Consider the following 25,716-nt stretch of genomic DNA (forward strand, 5'->3'; position numbering starts at 1 on the left):
GATCATTGGCGAATGAAAAAGGTTAGAGGATGAATAGAAAACTAAAGGTAAATAAGACAATAGAAAAAAGTAGAACAGAAGAAATATGTAAATATGCAATATTTACAATGTAAATGTAAATAGGACAATAAAGGCAATGTAAAAATAAAAAACGATTTCCTTCAATTGAGTAAATGAATTGGGTGATAGAAAACACTGATGCCTTAATTTGAACATACAACTAATCAAGTGCGTTCATTCGGTTAACCTAATCTTTGAGTAAATGGCACCCTCCAGTGCGTTGAAAAAATACTTGCATTTGCAGTTTTTATTGGTTTGGCGGCCACCTGTATTACCCTAGCTGACCACTAGTGGGCCGCGGCCCACAAATTGGGAATCGCTGCTATAGTGGTATGTCTCAAAAAACACACATCATGCCCTATCCTGACATGAAAAAGCTAGCTGATAAAACATGAATTGAAAAAATTGACACCAGACTTCATTTATGCTTTAATAAGTTAAATAATCAAGGAAATGAAGGCTGTTGGTGTCAATGCAAGTTAGACAAATTTATAGGCCTAAGGGACACATGTTTTACCTCAAGAAATATCAGCAGAATATGGCTTTAACAGTCCAGTACCAAAATATGTATGAGGCTTTTGTTTCCTACAATTGCCAATACTTTTTTGGTCATTTCTACAGTTCATGCGAAGTGAAGCCAGCACTGCAAACAAGAAGAAATTGACAAGTTGACGGAGAATTTTACACCACATTGGCCTAGCCTACATATTCTGCAACCGGGCTTTAAAACCCCTTTTCGAATCGCCAAGAATCACCTTACACCGAGCAGACCAATGCTTTTGGCACTTGCTGAGGTTTCTATAGCACTAGCAGTCGGCGACCTGCAGAGCTCGTGATTTCACGCTAGAGACCAGACAAGCACCGGCGAGGGGGCGGATGACTACAGCAGTTGGCTTCGGTAGCTAGTACCAGCAGCAGCACACGGGGAGAATTGCAGTGTGTTATAAACAAATGCACATTGCACGTATTTCGAATGAGGATTGTCGGAACAGGATAATGTGTCTAGTCACCACGTTGACCATCTAGTATAGGTACTTAATAGAAGACTGTTTGTCCTTTCGAGGCAGAATAACATCTTAAAAGGATTACGAGGATAGTGACATTTATTTTGAAGCTCGCCTGTTGTTACCTTATGTATTGCGATTAAAATAAAACGAAGACATGACGGAGCTAAGAAAGCGAGGAGGTGGCGGAGACCCCGACAGTACAGATAACACCAGTGACAAGGTAAAAATTTGAAGTTTGCTTATGACAAAACGTTTGAATTTGATATGATCTCATTCGTGCGTGAAATGCACTCAGAAGCACCCACTCAGCTGACGGGCTAATTAGCTAGGTAGGTTATTAGCCAGCTAGCAGGCTATTTGGGTCTAGCCAGCTAGAAAGTCCGTTTGCTAGCCAGCAGAAAGTAAAGCTGCGAATAACATTGAACATTGCCTCGATTTGTTAGCCGGAACATATTTTCATGAATCATCTCACGCTAATATGCTAACTACCTTGCTAATTGGCTACGTTAGCTAGGTACCTAGCCAACGCCAATGAATGTGTGGGTTTGTGTTACCGAGCTAGTTAGTAACGCATTAGCTAGCCTGGATTAGCTTTTAGATTTGTCTTTGACATCCAAGTGCCGTCACAGTGCTCATGACATGAAACCAAGGTATTGCCAAGCTAGACCAGTCGGTTAATATATCATTTGACAGTAATATAGCTAGAACCAATTCAGTGACTTAGTAACAAGTGGTTTTCTCAACGTTACTAGTAGCAATAACACACATTTATGTTGCAACAAGAATTCAAGGAGGAATTTGGTACATTTTAAGTGAGAAACACACTGATCAGTGTGTAGATTCCTTCACGACGTGTGCGCAATGTTTAACAACAGTTCCTGCTGTAGCCATGTTTCCCAAAGCATCACTCCGCCGCACCATTGTGCAACAATTTTATTGCGTTGCTTCTCGTAGTTGGTAAACATGTACACATGGAAACAGTGTGGCATGTGACTGTACTAATAATATTATAATCTAGGTTTAGGCTAGGTACATGTTTGATTTACAGTAAAACAGCTTGTGCTGAAGATAAACAGCTCCTAATATAGCTTATCTTTAGTGTTGACCTACTATAGAATAACGCCCTTTACTCCCACGATGACTCACTTAACCCATAGTCCATAGGTCCTTGGATGATTTGTATCATAGGTCAATGGTTTCCTGTGAATTCTAACCCAGCAAGGATCCCAGTGGTCAAATGGCTGTCATCAAAGACTTACACCAAATCTCACAGTTAATCCTCCTGCTACATTGTTATTTTCCCATTTGCAAAATGGCTTCGAGATTGTGCCAAAGAATACATGCAAAAGTAGTTGGACACTTCGAAATGACATGGAAACAAACGATCTCCATAACTGAAGCTCGCTACAGTCATAACGGGGTGTACTTCCTACAGTAGGCTACCAACCGCTGGGGAACACAGTGTATTTATGGCACAGTGTCCCTGCCGATGTCATATTAATTATCCTTACTGGCATATCTCCTCATCAACCTACATTTTAACTGTATAATAATTAATCTCACACCGGCCGCAAGTCTATATTCAAGTGTTAGCGTTTAATAATAGTGTTCATACTCCCTCTGACCTCTCTGCCTACAACGCATGCCTCTGGTCTGGTTGTGTCGGGACCAATCGATCACCAAGACAAAGGAGATGAAGCCTGTTGTTGTGCAAGACCTTAGCCATAATCACTCTAACTGATAACACACTACATATACACATACACATTCAGCTTGCTGGTAATGGAATGGTAAATCCACAAATCTGGAAAATGTCCATAACTTTCATTGTGTATAACATTGTGCTCTTTGCCTGACCTCTTAATTGGGGTTTTATCGGAAGCGCCCAAGACGGTGTGCGAGGGGTCGATACTTTGAAAAGAGCCCCAGCCAGTTTCAAAATGATTTAAAGCAGCACCCAGAGACCCTGCGTCAAACGAAATAGATGGACCTCTAATCTGAGTCAGTGGAATCATTAGTCACCAGGACACAGTGACGCACAGATGCTAACCTACATACTACTGGAGTAGAAGGCTTTTATCATATGCTACCATGCATGACCAAAGTCTTAATATTAGCGCCAAGCTATCCATGCGCCTCCTCTATAACACGTATTTGTAAAGGATCAGTAACACAATTGTTGATGATGTAGTAGAAAGTTTAGTTTGGTTTTGAGAACAGACAAATCTCTTGATGAAAGAAATACCCACTGAAAGACATGATATCGTAGATTCCCTCCCCAATGAAAGGCCGTGCACACACAGTCACATGCTCGCCCCCCCCCCCCCCCCCCCCCCCCCCCCCCCCCCCCCCCCCTCGGCAGTTTCATCCCCAAGGACGGTCTTTGTTTACATAAATTACTGTATGCAGCCTCTTTCATCCTGGGTATCACACTGTCCAGTCACTGTTGTCGGTTGTCATGACCACAAGTGGATCACCATGGCTCCTGTTGACCTCTGATTTGTCCTGCTGATTCCCCTTCAGGTAACGCCAGCAACAGTGTGTTTATCAAAGGTGTTGGGCCAGGGGCAGGAAAGATAACTTTATGCACCTAGTGTAGCCTAAGGCTTGACAGTTGAGGACTTGAATCCTGTTTGGGGAGCAGTACTATATTTGGAGAGAGCTTTCATATTAATTTAATTAGGCTAATTCTTGTCACTCTAAAACAACCTGCAAAGTAGGGGCAAAAGATTATTCCTCCCCAAAAGGGGTTTCTGCTTCATAACCAGTCCTGGGCTGTGTTTCCCGATAACAATGGATCGTAGCAACGATCGAGCAAAAAACGAAACCATCGATATTTCTTACGTGCGTTTCCCAAACATGCTTGTATAGGAGTAGGCTAATGTGCGCTTTCAAGAGCTACGAATTTTCAAGAGACACTTTAGCTACGATGTCTTTGGGAACGGCCCGTAAAACTAAGATTCGTTATACGATGGATTCTACGATCAACTTACGCTTATGACGCTTTCGGGAAACGCAGCCCTGAACAGTGATGTTCTGGTTTCACCCCAATACTGAATCGTAGTGATATCCTGCTTCACACCAGTACTGAACAGGTAGATTTTGCTTTCCTACCCTATTTGATTTGATCTGACATATAACAAGTTATCTCAGTGACCCAGCAGCATGGGGCTTTACCCCAGTAAAGGTCATGCATGTCGATAGAATAGCCTTCACTCTGACCTCCATACAGACAACACAACAGACACAATTTATCAAGCATTCGTTGGCTGTTGTGGAGGTTTGGCTGTGCTGACACCTATTGTCTATTGTTCTCAATGCGCTGAATTTATACAGACATTCTTAAGGTCTATTGTGTCAATGTCCACCCCTTTTAACAGCTGATATCTGTGGGCAGAAAAGATGCTAATCTAAAACCGACATGACCTTAGGGGAAACCACATCCTGGATCAAACCATGTGGTAGTTCAAGACATTAGATCAGATAGGGCACACAGACCTATCTACTTTCACCAAATCTCCATCTGATGGCACAGTCTCTAAGTTTGTTTACTCAAGGCTTCCAAACATCTTAAACTCTGTCTATTGCTGAATTAATTGTCAACGTGGTCCTTAAAACCATGTAGGGGAGTTGTCGCACTTACTCAGGCATGCACACACACAAGCCTATACACACACACACACACACACTTACCTACACACACACACACACACACATGCCCACAAACAAACAAGCCCCCCCCCACACACACACACAAACTGACACGTACACTAACACTGAGGTTGTTCCCCTCCCTCCTGGATGAAGATTACACTAGTCCCATTTACTGAGTAGCTCATCTGGTCTCCCTGCTTATCCCCTTCCCCCCTCTCTCTACCTCTCTGTTTATCTCTCTCTCTCTGCCTCTCTCTTTCTCTACCTCTCCCTCCTACGTCTATCTCTCTTTCCTTCTCTGCCTCTCTTTCTTTACATCTCCCTCCTACGTCTATCTCTCTCTCCTTCTCTGCCTCTGTTTCTTTACCTCTCCCTCCTACGTCTATCTCTCTTTCCTTCTCTGTCTGTTTCTTTACCTCTCCCTCCTACGTCTATCTCTCTCCTTCTCTGCCTCTGTTTCTTTACCTCTCCCTCTCTCTCCTTCCTCTCTACATCTTTTTCTACCTTTCCTCTTTTCTCACTCTCTTTCTCCGACACGCACACATCCTTTCTCACTCTCTGGAAAGAAAGCATTCATGGCCAGGAGAGGGTACAGGAGGACGAGGAGGAGGGTACAGGAGGAGGAAGAGGGGATAGGAGGAGAGAGGTATCGGTCAGCCTGTGTGGGCCAGAGCAATGCTAGTCTAGCATCTCTGTCTTCCACACTCTGCTGACATCATCTCTCTTTCAGCCATCTGGTCGCTCCTTCGACCTCACACATTTTTTGTAGCATTTTATATTCAGGTGCTGTGTCTCACAGTGGAATCCACCCAGATATTATTATAGTCAGGCCAGGGAGCTGGTGGAGGCCAACCTGATTCTTAGATGGTTTTTGGGTCCCAGTCCAACCCAGTGACCTTCACGCACCTGCTTGGTGTTACTGAACAGCAGCACTCAGGCTGTAGGAGGTAGACTCTGGGATCTATTTTCATTTTGATGACTGCTTATGATTCAAACTACTGACTACTTTCTTTGTGGAGCTAAACAAATGAGCCAGTGCTTGTTTTTAGATTCAAATAGGCCTTATGTTAGGCATCCTCGTGAGTGAGATGTTGCAAATCACTTTGGCATGACTACCATTTGACTGTGCAAATGACCATTTCTTGGTCTGATGGCTAATCTCCTGACCAAGCCTGCTGTGTTAAATCTGACTTCTCTGAAATGTTCATGGTGTCATAGACCAGCACTAACCCACACCCACTCAAGCATGAAAGCTTTCTAAAGACAAGGCATATTTGGTCCATAAAAGGTGTGCAAACCCATTATAAATGTGACACGTGGGCCTTGGGCTGTGTAACCCTGGCCTATATGTCCAGTCCAGCAGTGGCAGACTGCACAGACGTTCATTTGACCACTTAATACCAGAACCTGGAATTAAGTTTCTGGGCTTCGTAGGTTCAAAAAGTAGAATTCCTCAGCTGGTTTGACGCAGTGTCACTATCAGTGTCTCCCTCATTAATGCTTGAGTAGGACTCTAGTCTTACGTCTCCTCACCTGCCCGCCGCCCCTCCCGCCCCCCCCCCCCCCCCCCTTCCGCACACACACTCCCAATTACCTCGGCACGGATGGCTAATTACTCCTTTGGGTAGGGGTCGTGACCCTGATGCTATTTATAACCCCTCTCGCCACCCCCGGCCGTCTTGACCATGTTTAGTGTGGGTTTAGAGAGGATGCCATGTAAGGGTAGAAATACCCAAGACCACCTTCAGAGGAAACCTAATCTCTGATCAGTGGCGATTTCTTTAAGACTGCAAGGGAAGCTCAGCTTCCCCTGCAATAAAAAAAAAAAATTATGGTCAAATATTTACTATTGTGTTAACATTTTAAATGCTTTAGAACATGTTCATATCAAAGACGAGTTCTTTCAGAATCAGCTACATATATTATCAGGTCGACTGACTGATTTCCTTCTCATACATTCCTGTAGCGTCACAGTGCATTTCCCTGTTGAAGCTCAGCTTCCATGGACTTCAATGGGGCTGCTTTGAACAGTTTTTTTAGTGCTTCGAAACTATACGGTCATCTCAATGTTGAGATTATGTCCCGCCTCGGACGCTCAGCGTCTCTGGGGGTGAATGGAGGAGTGGGCTGGCCTGGACGATGGGCTTCTGCGTGATGATTGGAGGGTCTGTCGAAGACTGCATCTCCTTTTGATTGACAGTAATTTTGTACTACAGAAAGTCACCAAAGCTATTCAAGCTCAGTCCCATTGCGGATTTTACAACTGCAGTTGAAAGACAAACTGCAGTAACCTATTTCTTGGTATTTGCTTGGCGAAATTGCTAACCAATTTTCATCATAAATTTCATACAATTATACACCACGTTCCTTGTAATTTCCACATTTCCTCCTCGATTAATATTGTTTTGTTACATCGTTCGTTCATTCATTAATTCATTCAGTAGGTTAGGCTATTGTCGTAGGGGTGAACTAGCCAGTGAACTAGCCAAATAAATAAAACATTTTTAGGATGTAGGCCGAAAATGAGCTTCCCCTCTTTGAAAGACCAGCAGCCGCCACTGTTTCTAATGATGTGGGGGGGAGGGGGAGGGTGCCTGTGAGAGTGTGTGTGTGCCCGCACACGTGTGTAAGCCCATTATGAGTTTCACGGCGAGGTCACTTCCTGGCGACAGACCGGCTCGCTGGCCGTCAGCGGTCTGTCAGGGTTGCCCAGGGGTTTCAAACCTGCGCAAAGGGCGCGGGGCTCATCGTGATGGCTTTTATATGAAATCTGTTTTCTGTCACCCTGCCTTTCCACACAGTGAAGTGACCACCATCACCACTTCAGGATTCAGTTTTGAAACATGATTTACCTTGATGCTTAGAAAGCACTTAGATGTGTTCATCCCGACTAAACCTTTATTAAGTTTCCATGGTGCTCTGCAAACCCAGAGAGTCTATAGATGGAACATCTACAGCTGGAATGTAATGGCATAGTGGCAATAGAGGAAATGATAGGCTGCTAATTTCAGACAAGAACCATAACCCGTCACTAATTTTAGTCTGTGAACTTGTCGAGTCATTCAGTCTGAATCGACTCCAAATAATGACTCTCCTGGACGCTATGCTGGACTTGGTACAAGCTTTCTGTTCTCCTTAGTGTTCAACTCCGCTCAGAGACAAAATCTACAGTAAAGATTTACCAAATGACAATCAAGTTGTTTACCTGTCAATGTGTAGCCTAGCCTGCTAGCCTAGCCTGCTAGCCTGCTAGCCTAGCCTGCTAGCCTAGCCTGCTAGCCTAGCCATCTGCTGCAGGGCGTGGCCGTTCCAGTTGCCCACACTGGGAAGGTAGTGTGATGTAATCACAGTCCCGCCCTGTATGTGGAATATCAGAGACGTAGGATTCACTTGTTGAATTTTGTGACTGAGCTAGGGAACATTCTGGATCTACTTTCACCAACCCTCAGTACAAAGGTTGATGGTTACGTCAGTGTTGGGCCCAGACTGTGTTGTGGTTCATGCCATGCTACATTATACTCACCTGCCTCCTCGTTCATTTGTTTGAAACTGAACCAAACCAAATAAAAACATGACTTGTTGTCGTCTGACTGAATCGCTCCACTTGGATCCCAGCCCAGCTAAAGCTGAATAGGGTCACACCTGTTCTCTGTTTCTGTGAATCTTTCTCTGTATGTCTCTCTGTCTTTCTCTCTATATCTATCTGTCTCTCCCCCCCCCCCCCCTTCTCTCTCTCTCTCTGTCTGAACTCTGCCTTTAGCCGCTCCCTTCTTCTCCACTCTTGCCTGTCAGTAGATTTGCCTGACCTGCCGTTTGCATCCCTCTGGCCGGGGGCCTTGCAGGCTGTGTTGACATCAACAGGAAGTGACACGGTAGTGACCAGAAGCAGTTGAGGAGGCAGAGGAAGGCTGGACTTGTGTGGTTGAAATCTCTTAACACAAATCAAGTTGAAATCTCTTAACACAAATCTAGTTATCAGTGAGGGTGGTTCATGACTGTTTAGTGGTTTGCAAGTTGGATGTGATAGCTAGATAGATGTCTGTCTGATGTGTCATGATCCGAGTGTGTTTCGTAAGGCTCAGTAGAGAGCGTCCACAGTGGTGTGCTTCCCAGCAGGGTATAAATGACCTGACTAGGTCACAGTACTTGGCCGGCCTTCTGTATTATGTCTTCACTGCACATTGTGTTGAACTTTCTCTTTCTCCTCTGCTTCTCTCTGGTGTGTATGTTGACGTGTGTGTGTGTGTGTGTGTGTGTGTGTGCGTGTGTGTGTGTGTGTGTGTGTGTGTGTGTTGACGTGTGTGTGTGTGTGTGTGTGTGTGTGTGTGCGTGCGCAGGAGGCCGATGGCGAGGACAGGCTGGGCCTGTCGGGGGACACGGAGGGAGACTGTGAGGGAGACTCTAAAGGAGACTGTCAGGACGTGCCGCCCCAGACCGACAACACTCCTCAGTGTCTCAACAAGGCACTGGAGGGGCTGCCGCCCAGGTACACACACACACACACACAGAGGTGGAGAGAGGTGGAGAGAGGAGAAATGGAGAGAGGGATTAAGAGGTGGAGGGAGAGAGAGAGGTGGAGGGAGACGAGATGGAAAGAGAATGGGGGGAGAGGGGGAGGGGGAGGACAGAACAGCAGCAGTAGGTCTTTATTCATGATGCAGCACTTTCACCATTCACAAAATGTAGCTGCCTAGGATTTCTCTCAGGGCCGTGGAGAGTTAAGCTGGGCTGTACAGCATGACTCTGTAGCCTGTGTTTCCTGCTGCGTTCTGTCAACAGCTCTGCAGGGTGTGGATATGTGTCACGAGTCAGGAATGACAGGCCTATAGCCAGTAAATACCAACCTAGAGTAACACCAGGCCAAGGCCTTTCGCATCGCTACAGTATGCTTTTTCACATTTTGTGTTAATACTGTAAATTCTGTACATTCGGTAATTGTATTTAAAGGCTATTCATTTTGTAGGATTAAATTGTTAATGTTTCTGTTCCCGTTTACAGATGGAAGAATTATTGGATACGAGGGGTGTTGTCGTTAGCGATGATAACTGGCTTCTTCCTTATCATCTACCTAGGACCCATAATGCTTATATTGGTGGTATGTATCACACACACTCAAACACACACACACACACACATTTGACCTACTGAGTGGGGTCATGCACCCCTAACCTCCTCCCTGCTCCAGCAGTCTTCTTCACAGAGTTGTCTCCCTGATGCAGGTGATGAGCATCCAGATCAAGTGTTTCCAGGAGATCATTACCATCGGTTACAGAGTCTACCACTCCTACGAGCTGCCCTGGTTCAGGACCCTCAGCTGGTAGGAGCTCACCTGCTCACCTGTATACTCTCATGCCCTGCTCACCTGCTCACCTGTACACTCTCATGCTCTGCACACCTGCTCACCTGCACACTCTCATGCCCTGCTCACCTGCACATGTACACTCTCATGCTCTGCACACCTGCTCACCTGCACACTCTTATGCCCTGCTCACCTGCACACCTGTACACTCTCATGCTCTGCACACCTGCTCACCTCGCAGGGAAACATCTAGAAGGTGCAGGGCAGGGGGTCCTAAGGCCCAGGGTTGAGAGAGGCTGGTCTAGCTCTCCAAAGGTCACATTTACATATTGTAATCATCTGGTTTTACTCTTTTTCTTCTCTTCATTTCTTTCATTACTGCTCTGTCTTTCTATATAAACGCTGGCTTAACGTACAGGTCATTCTCTGAATACTTAACTGCACTTTTTTTGTGTGTGTGTACCAGCCCCCTTTACACACACATGTCTACACACACACAGCAGTGCTGTGCTCAGCCCTGGAGCAAAGGCCAGTGCTGTGTTGGAAGTGGAATTCAATCTTAGCCTGACCTCCAAACCCCCCCCACCACCCTCACCACCACAGACATGACATGGCCCACTGCAAACCAAAACAAACTCATTCATTCATGTTTTAACTGAGCGGTTTTCCTGCCTGGTCCAGGTACTTCCTGGTGTGTGTGAACTACTTCTTCTATGGTGAGACTGTGGCGGACTACTTTGGGGCTCTGGTGCAGAGAGAGGAGCCACTGCAGTTCCTGGTGCGCTACCATCGCTTCATCTCCTTCGCCATGTACCTAGGAGGTGTGTCCTGCCTACAGCAGTCTGTGTGTGTCTGTGTGTGTCTGTGTGTCTGTGTGTGTTTATCTGTGTGTGTGTGTGTGTGTGTTTATCTGTGTGTGTCTGTGTGTGTCTGTGTTTATCTGTGTGTGTTTATCTGTGTGTGTCTGTGTTTATCTCTGTGTGTGTGTGTGTTTATCTGTGTGTGTTTATCTGTGTGTGTCTGTGTTTGTGAATCTGTGTGTAAGATACAATGTTCACACTACAGAAGTGCTCTTTGGCCAAAGTCTTCAGACTCTGTTAAGTCTTCAGAATGTGTTACTTTTGTTGCTGCTCACCATTTAATCACAGCTGTAGTGGACAGACTGTCTGTGTTACCTGCTCATGGTTCATCCTCTCTGACCTGCTGTTAGACAGAAAGGAACAAGGAGATACCTTTAAACGATGTCCAATAAAATCTTCCCCTAAATATGGTAACAGTGCAGTATTTGCATTGTATTTCATCTGAAACCATCCCTGCATTCCTGAGCTGATGTCACCTGCTTCTCCCCCGCAGGTTTCTGCATGTTCGTTCTGAGTTTAGTGAAGAAGCAATATCGGCTGCAGTTCTACATGGTGAGTATCTGCCACACCACCTCACGGACCCCCCGCGTGTTCTAGATGTTTCCCTGCTTCGACACACCTGCCTCAAATGTCCCAGGTGTGTTTGAGCGTGGAAACATCTAGAACATGCAGGACAGTGGGCCCCGAGGACCAGGGTTGAGAAAGGCTGTCCTACCCCCATACGTGGTCACACAACTCATACACCATCTATACTGTAGACCTACTGTGAAGCCCTACCTGTCACTCCCTACCTCCTGCACCCTCCACCCCCCCCTGGGGGACCAGGCGGTGCCCACGTGACATTCCTCCTTCCTCCTTTCCAGTTTGCTTGGACCCACGTGACCTTGCTGATTGTGGTAACTCAGTCCCACCTTGTCATTCAGAACCTGTTTGAAGGGATGATCTGGTAAGCAGGACCCTGGGGCGGGTTAGACTTGGGAAACCTGTTTGTGGTATCGATGACACACTAGAGTCTGGATGCGGTTTGCTGGGAAAATCAGGGTCTCTGTTAACGCTGAGCCGGTTTTTGAAGGGATAGATAAGTGACTCATCCAGGTGTCAGCACACCTTTCAATAATGTTAGCTTGTTGACTAGTCTTCAGTAGTCATTTGTCTTTATAACTACAGGGCATTTGTACCTCCTTGTTATAAGTTTGTTTGTTATACTGTACTCTTTTAATAATGTGATTTCAGTCAAATGACTAACACAAGCAGGAAGTTTATTTACAATCAGCCGAGTAACAAATGTAGTGTCATGAAATGGAAAGGCTTGTCTAAGCATTCAACTCTGGTTTCCTGTTTTTCAGGTTCATAGTTCCCATCTCCATAGTGATCTGTAATGACATCATGGCCTACCTGTTTGGGTTCTTCTTTGGTAGAACTCCACTGATTAAGGTAATCAAACCCCTCCCCTCACACTAAACACCAGGTTCAGACGCAGGCAGCTGCAGAACTATGGACACCAACAAATATATATATATATAAGAACAAGAAAATGTGGTGGTCTTTCTTATTTATGACCATGACCCTCAAGGCCTTTTTGCAATATTAATCTGTAATATAATATGCAACTGGGGTGGTCATTTGTGGCCAATATTAGAATGAAGGACATTCTAAAGGGAGAGAGGGAGGGTGGGGGAGGAGGGGGGGAGGAGAGGAGGAGAGGAAGTGAAGCGTGCTACAGCCGCAGGAAGCTCATGACCTGGTTGTTCATCGGAGTCATGTGTTGCTCTGCTTGGTCTGAGAGGAACCGCCGTGTGTGTGTGTGTGTGTGTGTGTGTGTGTGTGTGTGTGTGCGTGTGTGTGTGTGTGTGTGTGTCCTGTCCTCAGCTCTCTCCCAAGAAGACGTGGGAGGGCTTCATCGGAGGCTTCTTTGCCACGGTGGTGTTTGGGTTCCTTGTGAGTAGCCTGCTGAAGTCCCAGTCCATGTTCCCTTTAGTTCGTTCTTCACCTGGCCTTCCCTTTAACACATGTAATGTAGTATCTCACCCACGCTATTTCCACTGACCTCTGAGCCTGAGACGTTGTGGGAAGCCCCTGGTCCCTGACACGGTCTTGTCTCTCCAGCTGTCGTACCTCCTGGCTCAGTTCCAGTACTTTGTGTGTCCGGTGGAGTATAACAGCGAGACCAACAGGTTTGCAGTGGACTGCCAGCCCTCCGACATCTTCGTAATTCAGGAGTACACCCTCCCTGTCGTGCTGCAGAACATCCTGGGATGGGTCAGTCCTGCTTGTACACTCACAAGCTTATTTGTTTCCTGTTAAACTTTTGTACCTGGATGGTTTCCTCCTCTGACACGTGGATGGTTTGTCCTGCAGGAGACGGTGCAGCTATACCCGTACCAGATCCACAGTGTGGCTCTGTCCTCCTTTGGCTCGCTCATCGGCCCGTTCGGGGGCTTCTTCGCCAGCGGCTTCAAACGGGCCTTCAAGATCAAGGTGAGACTGCGCTCTACAGATCACACCATGTCTATCATCCAGTCAGAAAGGCACAAATGCCACCCAACGGTTTTGCCTAAAAGACAAACACACACGTTCACGCAGTCGTACTGTCGCCTGCTCGTGGTTTTCCAAGACACACTCTGTTGGTGTTAACGCCCCCCCCCCCCCGTGTCGTCTCTCCCCCCGTGTCGTCTCCCCCCCCCCCCACCCCCGGGTTGTCTCCCCCCCCCCACCCCCGGGTCGTCTCCCCCCCCCCCCTCCAGGACTTTGCTGACACCATCCCTGGTCACGGAGGAATCATGGACCGCTTCGACTGCCAGTATCTGATGGCCACGTTCACGCATGTTTACATAGGCAGCTTCATCAGGTAGGCTCCTGGGTTCGACTGAGGATGTGGCCCTTAAATATAGTGTTAGTAATAGAAAGTATGGGGGAGACAGATTTGCTGTTTTTTAAAATCAGACCTCATATACACAATATCACACACATTGACATGTAGTCATTTAGCAGACGCTCTTCTCCAGAGCGTCTTGTACACAGGCGTGTTATCACCCCCCTCTCATGGGAGTGTGCTTCTGACATGTGTTCCAGAGGGCCAAACCCCAGCAAGGTGTTGCAGCAGCTGCTGGTGTTGCAACCTGCACAGCAGCTGACCATCTTCAACACGCTGCGCTCTCACCTGAGAGACAGTGGCATGCTGCCCCCTGCTGTCCTGGAGACCCAGTAAACCTCCTCTGTGCGTGTGTGTGCGAGCGTGTGTGATTGATCAGACGCATGTTTGATCTTTGTCCTCATCCGGGAATCCATCACCAACACACCTACTTATCTCGTCTGGTTTCGTCTTTTCCTCCAAGCATCATTACTGTGAACTAAGAACCAAGGTGTCACTATCAGAAGTCAGTCGCTTCAGCCTGGACTTGCATGACACACACATACACTCAGAATCACAATAACAAAACAACAATACAAATGTCATGCATAACAAATTGGCAGCACCTTTCTAAAGACACTGGCACTGAAGAAGAGAAGAAAAGAAAAACAAACGTCTTCGCTAACAAAATGGATTCAAGCACACGGGTTATTATCAGCGCAGGGGCTGTAACCAGGGCGTTTCCATGGGAACCGCGTGTGTTGCACTGATTTGAGCTGAACGGAGCCTCTGAAGATTTGCAGCAAGGACCTTTTGGGACGAATGCTTTGTGCTGAAAGTTGTATTTGAAGGAGAAAAACACAACTTAACACACTAGGAACTGTTATTGTAGTTTGCTGCTTCTTAATGGTTATTATGGTCTTAACTTCATAGCATAGAGCAGAAAAATAAGAAGATATTTTGAAACATGAAGCATGTTCTTCAGTTCTGTTGTTACTGCTGGAAGAAAAAATCTATTTTCCCCTCTTTTCTGTGGTGTGAAATAGTTTATAGGTTTTGATTAACTAGTGGCAGTAAATACATGCAATAACGTAGGCATGGATTTAGACATGATATGCATCACTAGCATCAGCACACACGCACACCAATGCACATTTAACACTGTGTGTGTGTCTACATATCTCAAAATGTATTACTGTAAATAAATATATAATATTTATTTACAGGTCAACAAAAACCTAGTATAAGAATAATGTTATTAAATAGCAACAATATACTATATACTTTAAAGATATGAGAAATGATATGCAAAAACAATAAGAAAAGGGGAGGTAGGTTATTTGTAGCTTCTAGCATGAACAAAACCATTTAGGGTTGAATGGTTTAGATAACAGCTGCTGATTAAAGGGTGTGTGTATGGGTTAACTTTGACTTGATTTCAAAGAGAATGTGCTTCCTTTTAGGTAACCAATGATTTTAGTTGCACTGTAGTTGGGATGCTTCTCAGCTACATCAGGAGTACACCACTCCAGAGGATGGTTAGGATATTATTAGGTTCCATGTTTGTCTACCAGTATAGATTATATTTTAGTGCTTGTATGTGCTATTGCTCCTAAAAGGGTAGGATGTAATTTAAAGGTTGTTGGAGGTAACAATTGCTGTTTTCATTGTGTGAGAAATAATGAAATAATCTTTCTGTGTTTATATATATATATATATATATATATATATATATATATATATATATATAGCTTATATAAAGTATATATTATATTCAGGTAGTTATGTCTTTTGGCAATATTTAATGCAAGTGTCGATTTGAGTCTATTGAACTATGGAATGGGTTTCTAAAGATGGACTGGAGTTTGGATGAATTCTACAGCACACTCGCAAAAGCCGCACAGCATTTTTATTAAAATGTAAAGAAAAAAAATAAAGGAAAAAAATAAGGGTTTACTAGCTGAAACATATGTTTGGTACATGTGTGCACTACTGGAACAACTGAGATTTATACAACCGTGTAGTGTTCTTTGAACCCAGCCACCCAAAATCCTTCTAGAAACGTTTACCAAAGCACTGTCTGATTTTTGTGGGTTTTCCTCTCCAGGATGAATCCCTGTCCTCACTAACGTGTCGACTGTAGGTGGATGTTGGAGTTGGTTTGAGACGGGAGCAGCGATTTGAGTCACGCTCCACAGCCTCCATGTCTGTGCAACATCTGTCAGTGTCCTGTTCGGTCCAAGTACTGTTAATTTTTGTCATGTTTTTACCTGCGAATCAACAGAAGTGAGATGAGTGTTCTGATTTGGTTTCCTGGGTTGTTGTAAGGTAATGCAATACACGGTATTGCATTTCCTCCAGAAATGTATGTGTTGCTACCCATCCCTGTATATTGTACTACATCGGGGGAGTTTATCGGATTTTGGGACCAGCTCTGACCCAACAAACTTGTGTTTTCCCTGGGATTGTTTAACAGGTGTTTCAGTGTGGATCTGCTTTTCCACTTGCTTTCACAAGAGGTTTTGACGACAGTGCGAATATTTCACTTTAACACTTAAAACAATCCAACCTGACCAAAATATGCGAGTTGGAGAGTGCAGAGACCACAGAGCGGATCCGTGAGAATATTAGAACTGAAATGAGGTCGTAGTTTAAAATAGATCTAACTTATTGTGTGGTTTAAGTTATTGTGATCCGAGATGTAATGAATAAAAAAAGGCCTATATAACATTAGTTAATCAATAAGCAGAGATACTGTACCTATCAGCGCTGTTAATTGTCAGGTATTACGATGCATGGCAAAATTGTTGGGTTCTTATGTCTTTTTAAATTATACATTGTATTTCGTTTGATTGCATATGCGTAATTGTTTTCTTATGAACAAAGTTTTTGAAGTGGATAAGATGGTAGAAGTTATATTGATCAACATGATTGAGTACATCTGGGTAATACACAGTGGTGTATAAAATGCATAGAATAATAATTATTAGAGATATTGTGGCACTATTTACTGTATGAAGGTGAATAAATTCTTTATTTTTCCTTTAAAATACAAATGTCTTTGATTTGATTCTGAACACAGCATTGCCCATCCAGTTTTGAAAGCACTTAAAGATCTAAAACAAGCAGTCAGTTTTGAGGACTTGGGTCCCCTTTGACTCAATGTTAGAGCTAGATCTACTATATATCTATCTTGGTGATCAAATGAATGGGGATATTTTGAATACCCATAATGGCTTTTATTTACATTCACAGGCGCTGAGACATGTCTAACCTAAACAAGACGAGTTTTACAGCTTTACCAAAGTCAACATGTTGCGTCTGTTTACATACCACTATTTTTCAGGATATAGGAGGAGGATGTGTTTCGAATATGTTGTTTGTAGAGAACACCACAGGTTTAATATGTATATACTACTACAGAGGTCGTGGTAGTATGAACTTTTAACAATGGATAAAAGGGTCTGTTAAATGCATAAATGTAAACAACGTTACAAAATGTGATGAAATAAAAAATCTAAAAGTGCATACCGTCAGGACACCCTCTGGTGGATTGAAGTAGACATGAACTTGTTTCCCTGTTTTTAAGCACCAAGACTGCTGCTTATGTATGGAAGCAAATCGTGACCAAAATTCAAATGAAAATGCATTTCCAGAAATGCATTTTCATTTTAAGAATGTGGCTGCATTATTTGACTCATAAATCAAATTAGTATTCAATCATCCTATTTGCATTTTCATTTTCTTCTTTAAGACTGCTCATTCTTTCCCTTAATTAAAATGAAAACGAAAAAGACATTTGAAATTTAATTTTCAAAATATGCCCCAGCAAATAGATACCAAAATTCAATTTGAAATGTAAAATTTGAAAATGAAAAGGCATTTCCAGAAATGCATTTTCATTTTAAGAACGTGGCTGCAAAATCGTGACCACAATTCAAATTCAAATGCATTTCCAGAATTGCATTTTCAAGAACGTGGCTGCAAAATCGTGACCACAATTCAAATTCAAATGCATTTCCAGAAATGCATTTTCATTTTAAGAACGTGGCTGCAAAATCGTGACCACAATTCAAATTCAAATGTATTTCCAGAAATGCATTTTCATTTTAAGAATGTGGCTGCATTATTTGACTCATAAATCAAATTAGTACTGATTAGTACTGAGCGGACATTGCATTTTCATTTTCATGTTCTGCCCGCAAAGAACTGCCCATAATTCGAAAACGAAAATGCATTCTGAGCGGCGCAGTAGAGTGACGTCAGTAGCCGCTCTTCTTCAGCTCCCTGCTGACCGAGCTACCCATCTTGTTCGGTAGGGGGCAGTGTGCACATACGCATTGCATTACATGACAAATGTGCCGGGAAATTGATTGAAATGCCGGGTCTTTAGAGGACGCATCACAGATCATGGCGCTCCCTCAAATTGTGCAGACACTGATAGAATTAGCTGAGCTGGTAGAAACTAATAATATATCTGAGTCTGATGCCCGTGACCGAGTAGAACAAGTCACAGAGAGCTTGGCTGCATACTCTGCCGTCACAGACGTACACATTAATGAGGTTGCCATAGTAAACCTCTCTTCAGTCCTGGAACGGCTGGATGCTGTGGAGCCTCAAATGGGACGGGACGACCAACCATCCACATCCCGTTCGAGTCCATCGAAAACTATTAATTAAATGGTCTACTTTTTCCTGTGAAAGCAAGCTGTTTCACCTTTGGCCTGGTTCAGACAAAATCTGAATTTCCGCAATCTGAATTTGAATTTCCGCAATCTGAATTTCAAGAATCTGAATTCCTGCAATCTGAATTTTAGAATGTTTTATTTTTGGATCAAAATAATTCAGTTGTATTAAATTGGGCATACAAATAATTCAGATATTATATATTCAACAGCAATATATTTCAGTTTTATGAAATTCGACACACAAATATTTCAGATCTTTCATATTCAAATTCAGATACTTTTGTCAGCTTTCTAGCTCCATAAATCCGTTGCTTTGCATCCTCCGACGGATGGTCTGGTGGCCGACAACAGCTCCGCTATGTCCTTTATTTTTAAACCATTTAATTAATAGTTTTCGATGGACTCGAACGGGATGTGGATGGTTGGTCGTCCCCGTCCCATTTGAGGCTCCACAGCATCCAGCCGTTCCAGGACTGAAGAGAGGTTTACTATGGCAACCTCATTAATGTGTACGTCTGTGACGGCAGAGTATGCAGCCAAGCTCTCTGTGACTTGTTCTACTCGGTCACGGGCATCAGACTCAGATATATTATTAGTTTCTACCAGCTCAGCTAATTCTATCAGTGTCTGCACAATTTGAGGGAGCGCCATGATCTGTGATGCGTCCTCTAAAGACCCGGCATTTCAATCAATTTCCCGGCACATTTGTCATGTAATGCAATGCGTATGTGCACACTGCCCCCTACCGAACAAGATGGGTAGCTCGGTCAGCAGGGAGCTGAAGAAGAGCGGCTACTGACGTCACTCTACTGCGCCGCTCAGAATGCATTTTCGTTTTCGAATTATGGGCAGTTCTTTGCGGGCAGAACATGAAAATGAAAATGCAATGTCCGCTCAGTACTAATCAGTACTAATTTGATTTATGAGTCAAATAATGCAGCCACATTCTTAAAATGAAAATGCATTTCTGGAAATACATTTGAATTTGAATTGTGGTCACGATTTTGCAGCCACGTTCTTAAAATGAAAATGCATTTCTGGAAATGCATTTGAATTTGAATTGTGGTCACGATTTTGCAGCCACGTTCTTGAAAATGCAATTCTGGAAATGCATTTGAATTTGAATTGTGGTCACGATTTTGCAGCCACGTTCTTAAAATGAAAATGCATTTCTGGAAATGCCTTTTCATTTTCAAATTTTACATTTCAAATTGAATTTTGGTATCTATTTGCTGGGGCATATTTTGAAAATTAAATTTCAAATGTCTTTTTCGTTTTCATTTTAATTAAGGGAAAGAATGAGCAGTCTTAAAGAAGAAAATGAAAATGCAAATAGGATGATTGAATACTAATTTGATTTATGAGTCAAATAATGCAGCCACATTCTTAAAATGAAAATGCATTTCTGGAAATGCATTTTCATTTGAATTTTGGTCACGATTTGCTTCCATACTTATGAGTTATAAACGGATGGCCTTAATTGAGGAACAAAGATGGTGGTTGTTACAATACCTTTTTAATACCTTGCACATTAAAGTAACTTCGAAAATTGTTATAATCGACAGTCGTAAAAATAAATACGTTATACAAAATATCTTTCGTACACTGAATTAGTTTGTTATAGTTCTGGTTCTTTCAACATGGCATCTCTGTCCTCTCTCTTCGGAAGTGGAATGTTACCTGCAATCAAAATAAAAAGAAAGTTGCGTCCCGCTGTATTCAAATAGTGTGTAAAGAGAGGTATTCAAGAAGTCCCATAGGCTACTGCTGGATTCTCACCTGGTGGTGCGACGAAGTACTCCTCCACCGTGTTACTAGAGAGTTTGAGCAGTTTCTCCGCATGGTCGCCTTCTGTCACTGTGTCCTCACGCACATATAGCGACCTACATTACACAAATAGTCCACAGTATTTACATGGTTGAAAGTGCCAGCTAACACCTACTTCTGCAAATAAAGTACCTACTTTAAGTATCCAACCGATCATCGATAACGGTTAATCTGCTTTAATTTTGTGCAACAATGAATGCATTAAGTGGCCTGCTACCTATCCCCCCTTACCTGTCTTCTAGAACGGAATCCATCGGCTCAACACCATCGGTGTTCACTGCGTGGAGCTGATTAGCAAACTGAATCGCTTTCTCCAAACAGACAAGTCCCTCCTGGTTACGGAAATCTACCAGCGCCAGTCTTTCCAATTTATCAACCAGGTCTGCCGACACTCCGGCCGGCTAAAAGTGTGACACAATATGGGCGTATTTAGCCATACGCTATTCCATTTGGGCCCACGCTGTTCAGTATGGGTTGTTATTTACTACTGTGTGCAATACTATTGTGATTATAATACCAACTTGGGTTAGGTTGCTTTGCATTGGCTTCCACGTTGGTGTCAACGGCACCTATTAACAGCACAGACAGAAGCTTAATCTAAGCTAACAGACATTAGCCCAAGCGCCCCGGTTTCCTTTTAAACTTTTAAGCAACTAGCTAACTACAACTAGACGCTACTACCCCGTATATCTTTCTTTGCTATTTAGCTAACTAACTACCTTTCTGATGTCATCAAACCACGTACCTTTGTGTTAGAAATGTGAGAACTGCATTGACGGCGTCGCATTTCCACAAGGCTCCACATGCAGCATCTGTCATTGGACGTTCTTGAAACTCTAGCAGTATTACATCGATACAAAGACGGCATCATTCTCAATGTTCGTAAACGACTGAGTCCAGAACTAAATGATAAAGGTACCATTTTGTGGTGTCTAATGTGTTAAGTAGTCTGTGTGCAATGATGTGGCTAAATGGGAAGCTTGCTTAAGGTCTTGATATGACTCCTAACCCCGACTGGTATTATTCAACTAGCCAGTCAGAAGCTAAGCTAAAAATATACGCCTCTGTATTTTCAAAGCACTTCCTCGTAAATGAAGAATTTGTATTTGCCCGGATAGCTCAGTCGGTAGAGCATCAGACTTTTAATCTGAGGGTCCAGGGTTCAAGTCCCTGTTCGGGCGATGTTAGTTTTATTCATTGGATAAATGTATGAATTTATATGGAAAATAACGAAGTATAATTGAATCGCTACTGTACTTAAGTAGACTTTTCTGGTATCAGTACTTTACTTCACTATTTATTTTTCTGACGACTTTTTACTTTCACTCCTTACATTTTTTACATGCATATCTAAAAATTCAGTAATTTTTTTCGGCTCAGATTTTTGGGATCTGCAGCCTGAATTTAGTTTTATTTGAATTTCTGAAGCTTGATTTTTTGGATCTGAATTTTACCGTCCAAATTGGAGCAATCTGAATTTTTGAACCTTGAATATTTAATTTAGATTTATGTTTTTTTCAGTGGTGTTTCCATTTCAATATTAAGGATTCAATGCCCTTTAAAATTCAAAACATTATGTCACAGATTTTATTCCATTATGTAATTGTGTCATTTTTTACGCCATATGTCTTTTTGTATTCATGTATTAATATGATGTGAAGTCCAGTCACCAGCGAGACACTAAAACAGGTAGTAGCAATGGCTACTTTTTATATATGTATATATAAAAGTATATGTTAGAGCCCACACTTCTTTACTTTAACTTGAGAGAAAAAGTGTAGTCAGTACTTCATCTTTTACCAGTCTTTTTAAAACATGAGTATCTGTACTTCGACTTGAGTGAAGGATGTGTGTACTTTTGCCATCTCTGTTCAATATGAAAATGAAAAACTAAACTTATTGAAGTTATTGTAGAATGTAGCGGAAAAATAATAAGCCATGAGATAAGCATTTGGAAAAATAAGAATTATTCCATTTTTATTCTTTTTTTAATAAATACATATACCATTTAATATATAGTGTTTTCTTGTAATTAGACTTGATTGTTGTCAACACACTTTCTGACCACAAGTAATTTCAGCTTTACATACAAAAAGCAGAAGAGTAAATAAATAAATAAATAAAAATGTGCCAGCAAATAAATAAATGTTACAATATAATCAAACTGTTTGGTTTTCTACTGAAGGGCAACAGCAGTTTGCATTCACCAAGACCCACCAATACTTCAGTTCATCTCAACACATTCATGACACAACTCTGGATCACCAAGAGGAGATCTATGCAAGGACACACAGTGGTGATGCTCTTAAGAGATAACATTCACTACAATACGTATTCATTTGTGTTTTAAAGCACAGTTAGACCCCCCCCCCCCCCCCCCCCAACACCTTAACTACTTAGGCAACACTCTAATATCTGTCAGAATTTAGTGAGGAGCAATAGGCTAAAAATTGCTTCCTGATCAACATTATATTCAACATTTTGCAAGAGTGAATGGGTTCTGCTCTCCTTCACCTTTAAACACAAAATATAGCACTCAAACAATTTAACAATTTACAGAATATACAATGGCTAACTGGATGAAAAAAATAAAACAATTAAGAGCACTGTTTTACTGTATATCATTGAAATGGTTGCTTTTTGCGTCCATTTCTGCCTGAAGAACAATAACTCACATGTACATCGTATATGTTTTTCTGTATGTATCATAAATATAATATAGATCTTGATTATGATTAAACCCTATTCATTTCCAACACAACTCACACACAACAATTAAACAAAGACACAGAGGTACCAAGGCAGTAAATAATTGGAAACGATCCAAACTCTGCCCATTACTGAATCACCAACACTGGATTTGGTCTGTAGTAAGATCTTCAGTAGGCTTACAAGTAGTGTTTTGAATGGCTGCTACATCCTTGATAATGGCAACATTCACATTTAAGCAGTTTTGCCCCTGTTTACCACAGCTTACAGGAGACAAAGACAATCTAATAAAACTAGTACTCAAATACAAGAAGCTTGGCTGTGCTGTGGATCAGTCTGTGTATCAGGCTGTGTGCGTAAGTTACGTGTTCTTTCTAAGTTCTTTCTGGGCAGTAACTGGCTTTGTCTGTTTCCTAGGTAATGACAAGTTAATTGGCCAAATCTTTGTGAGTTATTGAGAAACTTTACCAGAGATTAGTTTGAATTGAGGAAAAGAGAAGCTTGGATTAAGACTGACACACAATTAAAAACGACAATTTCACTAACCAACGTAATAATTGGGGGACAAAAGCCTTATACAACATTTCTTTGCTATCCATCCATCACCTGAAATTTCAGAGGACCAGTACAGCTTATTGTGCTAGTTTACACACCGGCCGGCAGCACATTAGTAAGGTGGTCAGAGGGAAATGGTGTGGAGATGTAAACACAGGACAGCCTGGGACGGATGTAAGGGGGGCAGCATAGTGAGGGAGAACCATTGCAAGCTCTGTTTTTCTGCTGCAAGTAAACACATATAGGTACCAGAGGAGGCCAGAGGAGGGAGAGAGGCCAGAGGAGGCCAGAGGAGGGAGAGAGGCCAGAGGAGGCCAGGGGAGGGAGGGAGAGAGGCCAGAGGAGGGAGAGAGGGAGGCCAGAGGAGGGAGGGAGAGAGGCCAGAGGAGGGAGGGAGGGAGGTAGGCCAGAGGAGGCCAGAGGAGGGAGAGAGGCCAGAGGAGGGGGAGAGGCCAGAGGAGGGAGAGAGGGAGGCCAGAGGAGGGAGGGAGAGAGGCCAGAGGAGGGAGGGAGGTAGGCCAGAGGAGGGAGGGAGGGAGGTAGGCCAGAGGAGGCCGGAGGAGGGAGGGAGGCCGGGCAGGGGAGAGAGACTGGAACGCTGGATCACTTGTTCTCGATGAGCGTCTGCACCTTCCACACCAGGTCCCGGGCCAGGCTCAGCACCTGCCTGCTGCTGTGGTGCTCTGCCATCTCTGAGAGGGGATGAGAGGAGCTTGAGGACGGACGCTCTCTGTTTCAACATGTCTGCTCTGTATCCTCTACACCATGCCCAGTCATGTTCTGCTCTGTATCATCTGCACCATGCCCAGTCATGTACTAGGGTTGGGTGCAGCTCAGTGGTAGACCATTAGACTACAGATTATAAGATCGCTGGTTCTACTCCCTCCATACATGCTTGCTTAAGATGAAAGCATATACTAAATTAATACATTATCACTCAATATATATATATTTTTTTGGACAAAGTATATTTTTATTTAGGTAAATTATATTAAATGATCTACAGTCTGCAAATAGTGTCACAAGATGGTCGTTTACCATTGAAGAACTTGATGATGTCAGTGAAGTCCATGTTGTTCTCTAGGATGATGTCCCTGTATATCTCCACCAGGGCCAGGGCAATGAAGAGCACAAAGTGAGTGGAGGAGGCATATTTGGCCGCCCAGATGGTCTCCCAGACAGCAAACACATCATCGTACACCAGCTCTGAGGAAAAGACAAAATTACAAACAGACGTCCATTAGGGACTGGGGTGGATATGACTGGATGAGTCAGCAGGAAGTGGGGAACAAAACAGGAAGTGGGGGAACAAACCCCACTCGATGTACCTCGCTTGAAGTCCAGAAGGAACCAGCGGTAGCAGAAGTAGAAGTGGGTGTAGTCTCCGTTCTGGTGCATGAGCTCAAACAGCTCAGAGTCAAGGATCTACAGTAGAGGGAGAGGAGGGAGGGGGGAGAGGGAGGGGAGGGGAGGGGGGAGAGGGGGGGGGGGTGGGGGGGGAGGGAGGGGAGGAGAGGGTGTGAGGTGAAAGGGGAGAGGGAAGAGGAGAGGCAGAGAGAAAAGGTGGCGGTTTGATTACGTCAAATGTTAAATGTTACGTTAATTATGGTTTGATGTTTATATAGTTGTTTTGAATATTTGGGGTTTCATCATAGCGTATCATACAGATTCTATCTATCTCGCATTGATCGACTTTCATGTGCTGTTTTGCTGTGGTGTATTTCCTGCTCTGGTTGTGTTCTGTGCCCAGGGACAACATGTAAATCAGCTGCTCGCTAATTATGGTGCAATGACAATCATGCCCTGTCCCTCTCCCAGCCGGGGTCACCTGGATGAGGGAGCGCATGTTGGCAAAGTGGGTGTCCATGGCTCCTCCGTGGGGGAAGTTCTGATTCATCCTCTTCATGAGCTCAGAGAAACAGCTGAAGGCCATGGCCTCTGAGACAGAGAGAGAGACACAGAGAGAGACAGAGAGACAGAGAGAGAGAGACAGACAGAGACACAGAGAGAGAGAGAGACAGAGAGAGACAGAGAGAGACAGAGAGAGACAGAGAGAGAGAGACAGACAGAGACACAGAGAGAGAGAGAGAGACAGAGAGAGACAGAGAGAGACAGAGACAGAGAGAGAGACACACAGAGAGAGAGACAGACAGAGACACAGAGAGAGAGATAGAGAGAGAGAGACAGAGAGAGAGACACACAGAGA

At 43.5% G+C, this 25,716-nt stretch overlaps 3 protein-coding genes and 1 non-coding gene across 5 annotated transcripts in view; 2 read left to right on the top strand and 2 right to left on the bottom strand.

The window, feature by feature from the left end:
- The first annotated feature begins 919 nt into the window (after positions 1–919).
- cds1 (CDP-diacylglycerol synthase (phosphatidate cytidylyltransferase) 1) lies at positions 920–16,781 on the top strand. The gene is made up of 13 exons (XM_047016739.1): positions 920–1,287; positions 9,059–9,207; positions 9,720–9,816; positions 9,941–10,038; positions 10,702–10,841; positions 11,374–11,432; positions 11,744–11,826; positions 12,227–12,314; positions 12,750–12,818; positions 12,987–13,139; positions 13,239–13,358; positions 13,625–13,728; positions 13,953–16,781. Exons 1-13 carry the CDS (start codon positions 1,222–1,224, stop codon positions 14,086–14,088), a joined length of 1,362 nt encoding a protein of 453 aa, XP_046872695.1. The 5' UTR covers positions 920–1,221; the 3' UTR covers positions 14,089–16,781.
- Positions 16,782–19,829: 3,048 nt separating this feature from the next.
- On the bottom strand, positions 19,830–21,334 carry gatc (glutamyl-tRNA amidotransferase subunit C). Of its 2 annotated transcripts, XM_047016787.1 has the most exons (5): positions 20,992–21,334; positions 20,768–20,815; positions 20,478–20,647; positions 20,199–20,302; positions 19,831–20,099 (listed from the first exon to the last, which is right to left on the bottom strand). In XM_047016787.1, exons 1-5 carry the CDS (start codon positions 21,166–21,168, stop codon positions 20,038–20,040), a joined length of 561 nt encoding a protein of 186 aa, XP_046872743.1. In that variant the 5' UTR covers positions 21,169–21,334; the 3' UTR covers positions 19,831–20,037. The 2 variants fall into 2 exon arrangements, with proteins under 2 accessions (XP_046872744.1, XP_046872743.1); XM_047016788.1 differs by lacking the exon at positions 20,768–20,815 and having other exon boundaries at positions 19,830–20,099; positions 20,992–21,324.
- A 20-nt stretch (positions 21,335–21,354) lies between these two features.
- Positions 21,355–21,427, top strand: trnak-uuu. The gene has a single exon. It is a non-coding gene; the product is annotated as a tRNA-Lys (tRNA).
- Positions 21,428–24,029: 2,602 nt separating this feature from the next.
- Positions 24,030–25,716, bottom strand: part of LOC124464768 (small G protein signaling modulator 1-like) — a 19,076-nt gene continuing 17,389 nt past the window's right edge. The window contains exons 11-14 of the mRNA XM_047016601.1: positions 25,339–25,494; positions 24,839–24,935; positions 24,549–24,716; positions 24,030–24,202 (exon numbers count right to left, since the gene is read on the bottom strand). Of these exons, the coding sequence (XP_046872557.1) occupies positions 24,114–24,202; positions 24,549–24,716; positions 24,839–24,935; positions 25,339–25,494 (510 nt within the window). The 3' untranslated portion in view covers positions 24,030–24,113. The remainder of the gene's footprint in view (positions 24,203–24,548; positions 24,717–24,838; positions 24,936–25,338; positions 25,495–25,716) is intronic.

This window comes from Hypomesus transpacificus, unplaced genomic scaffold (assembly GCF_021917145.1).
Source record: "Hypomesus transpacificus isolate Combined female unplaced genomic scaffold, fHypTra1 scaffold_42, whole genome shotgun sequence".
Lineage (NCBI taxonomy): Eukaryota > Metazoa > Chordata > Actinopteri > Osmeriformes > Osmeridae > Hypomesus > Hypomesus transpacificus.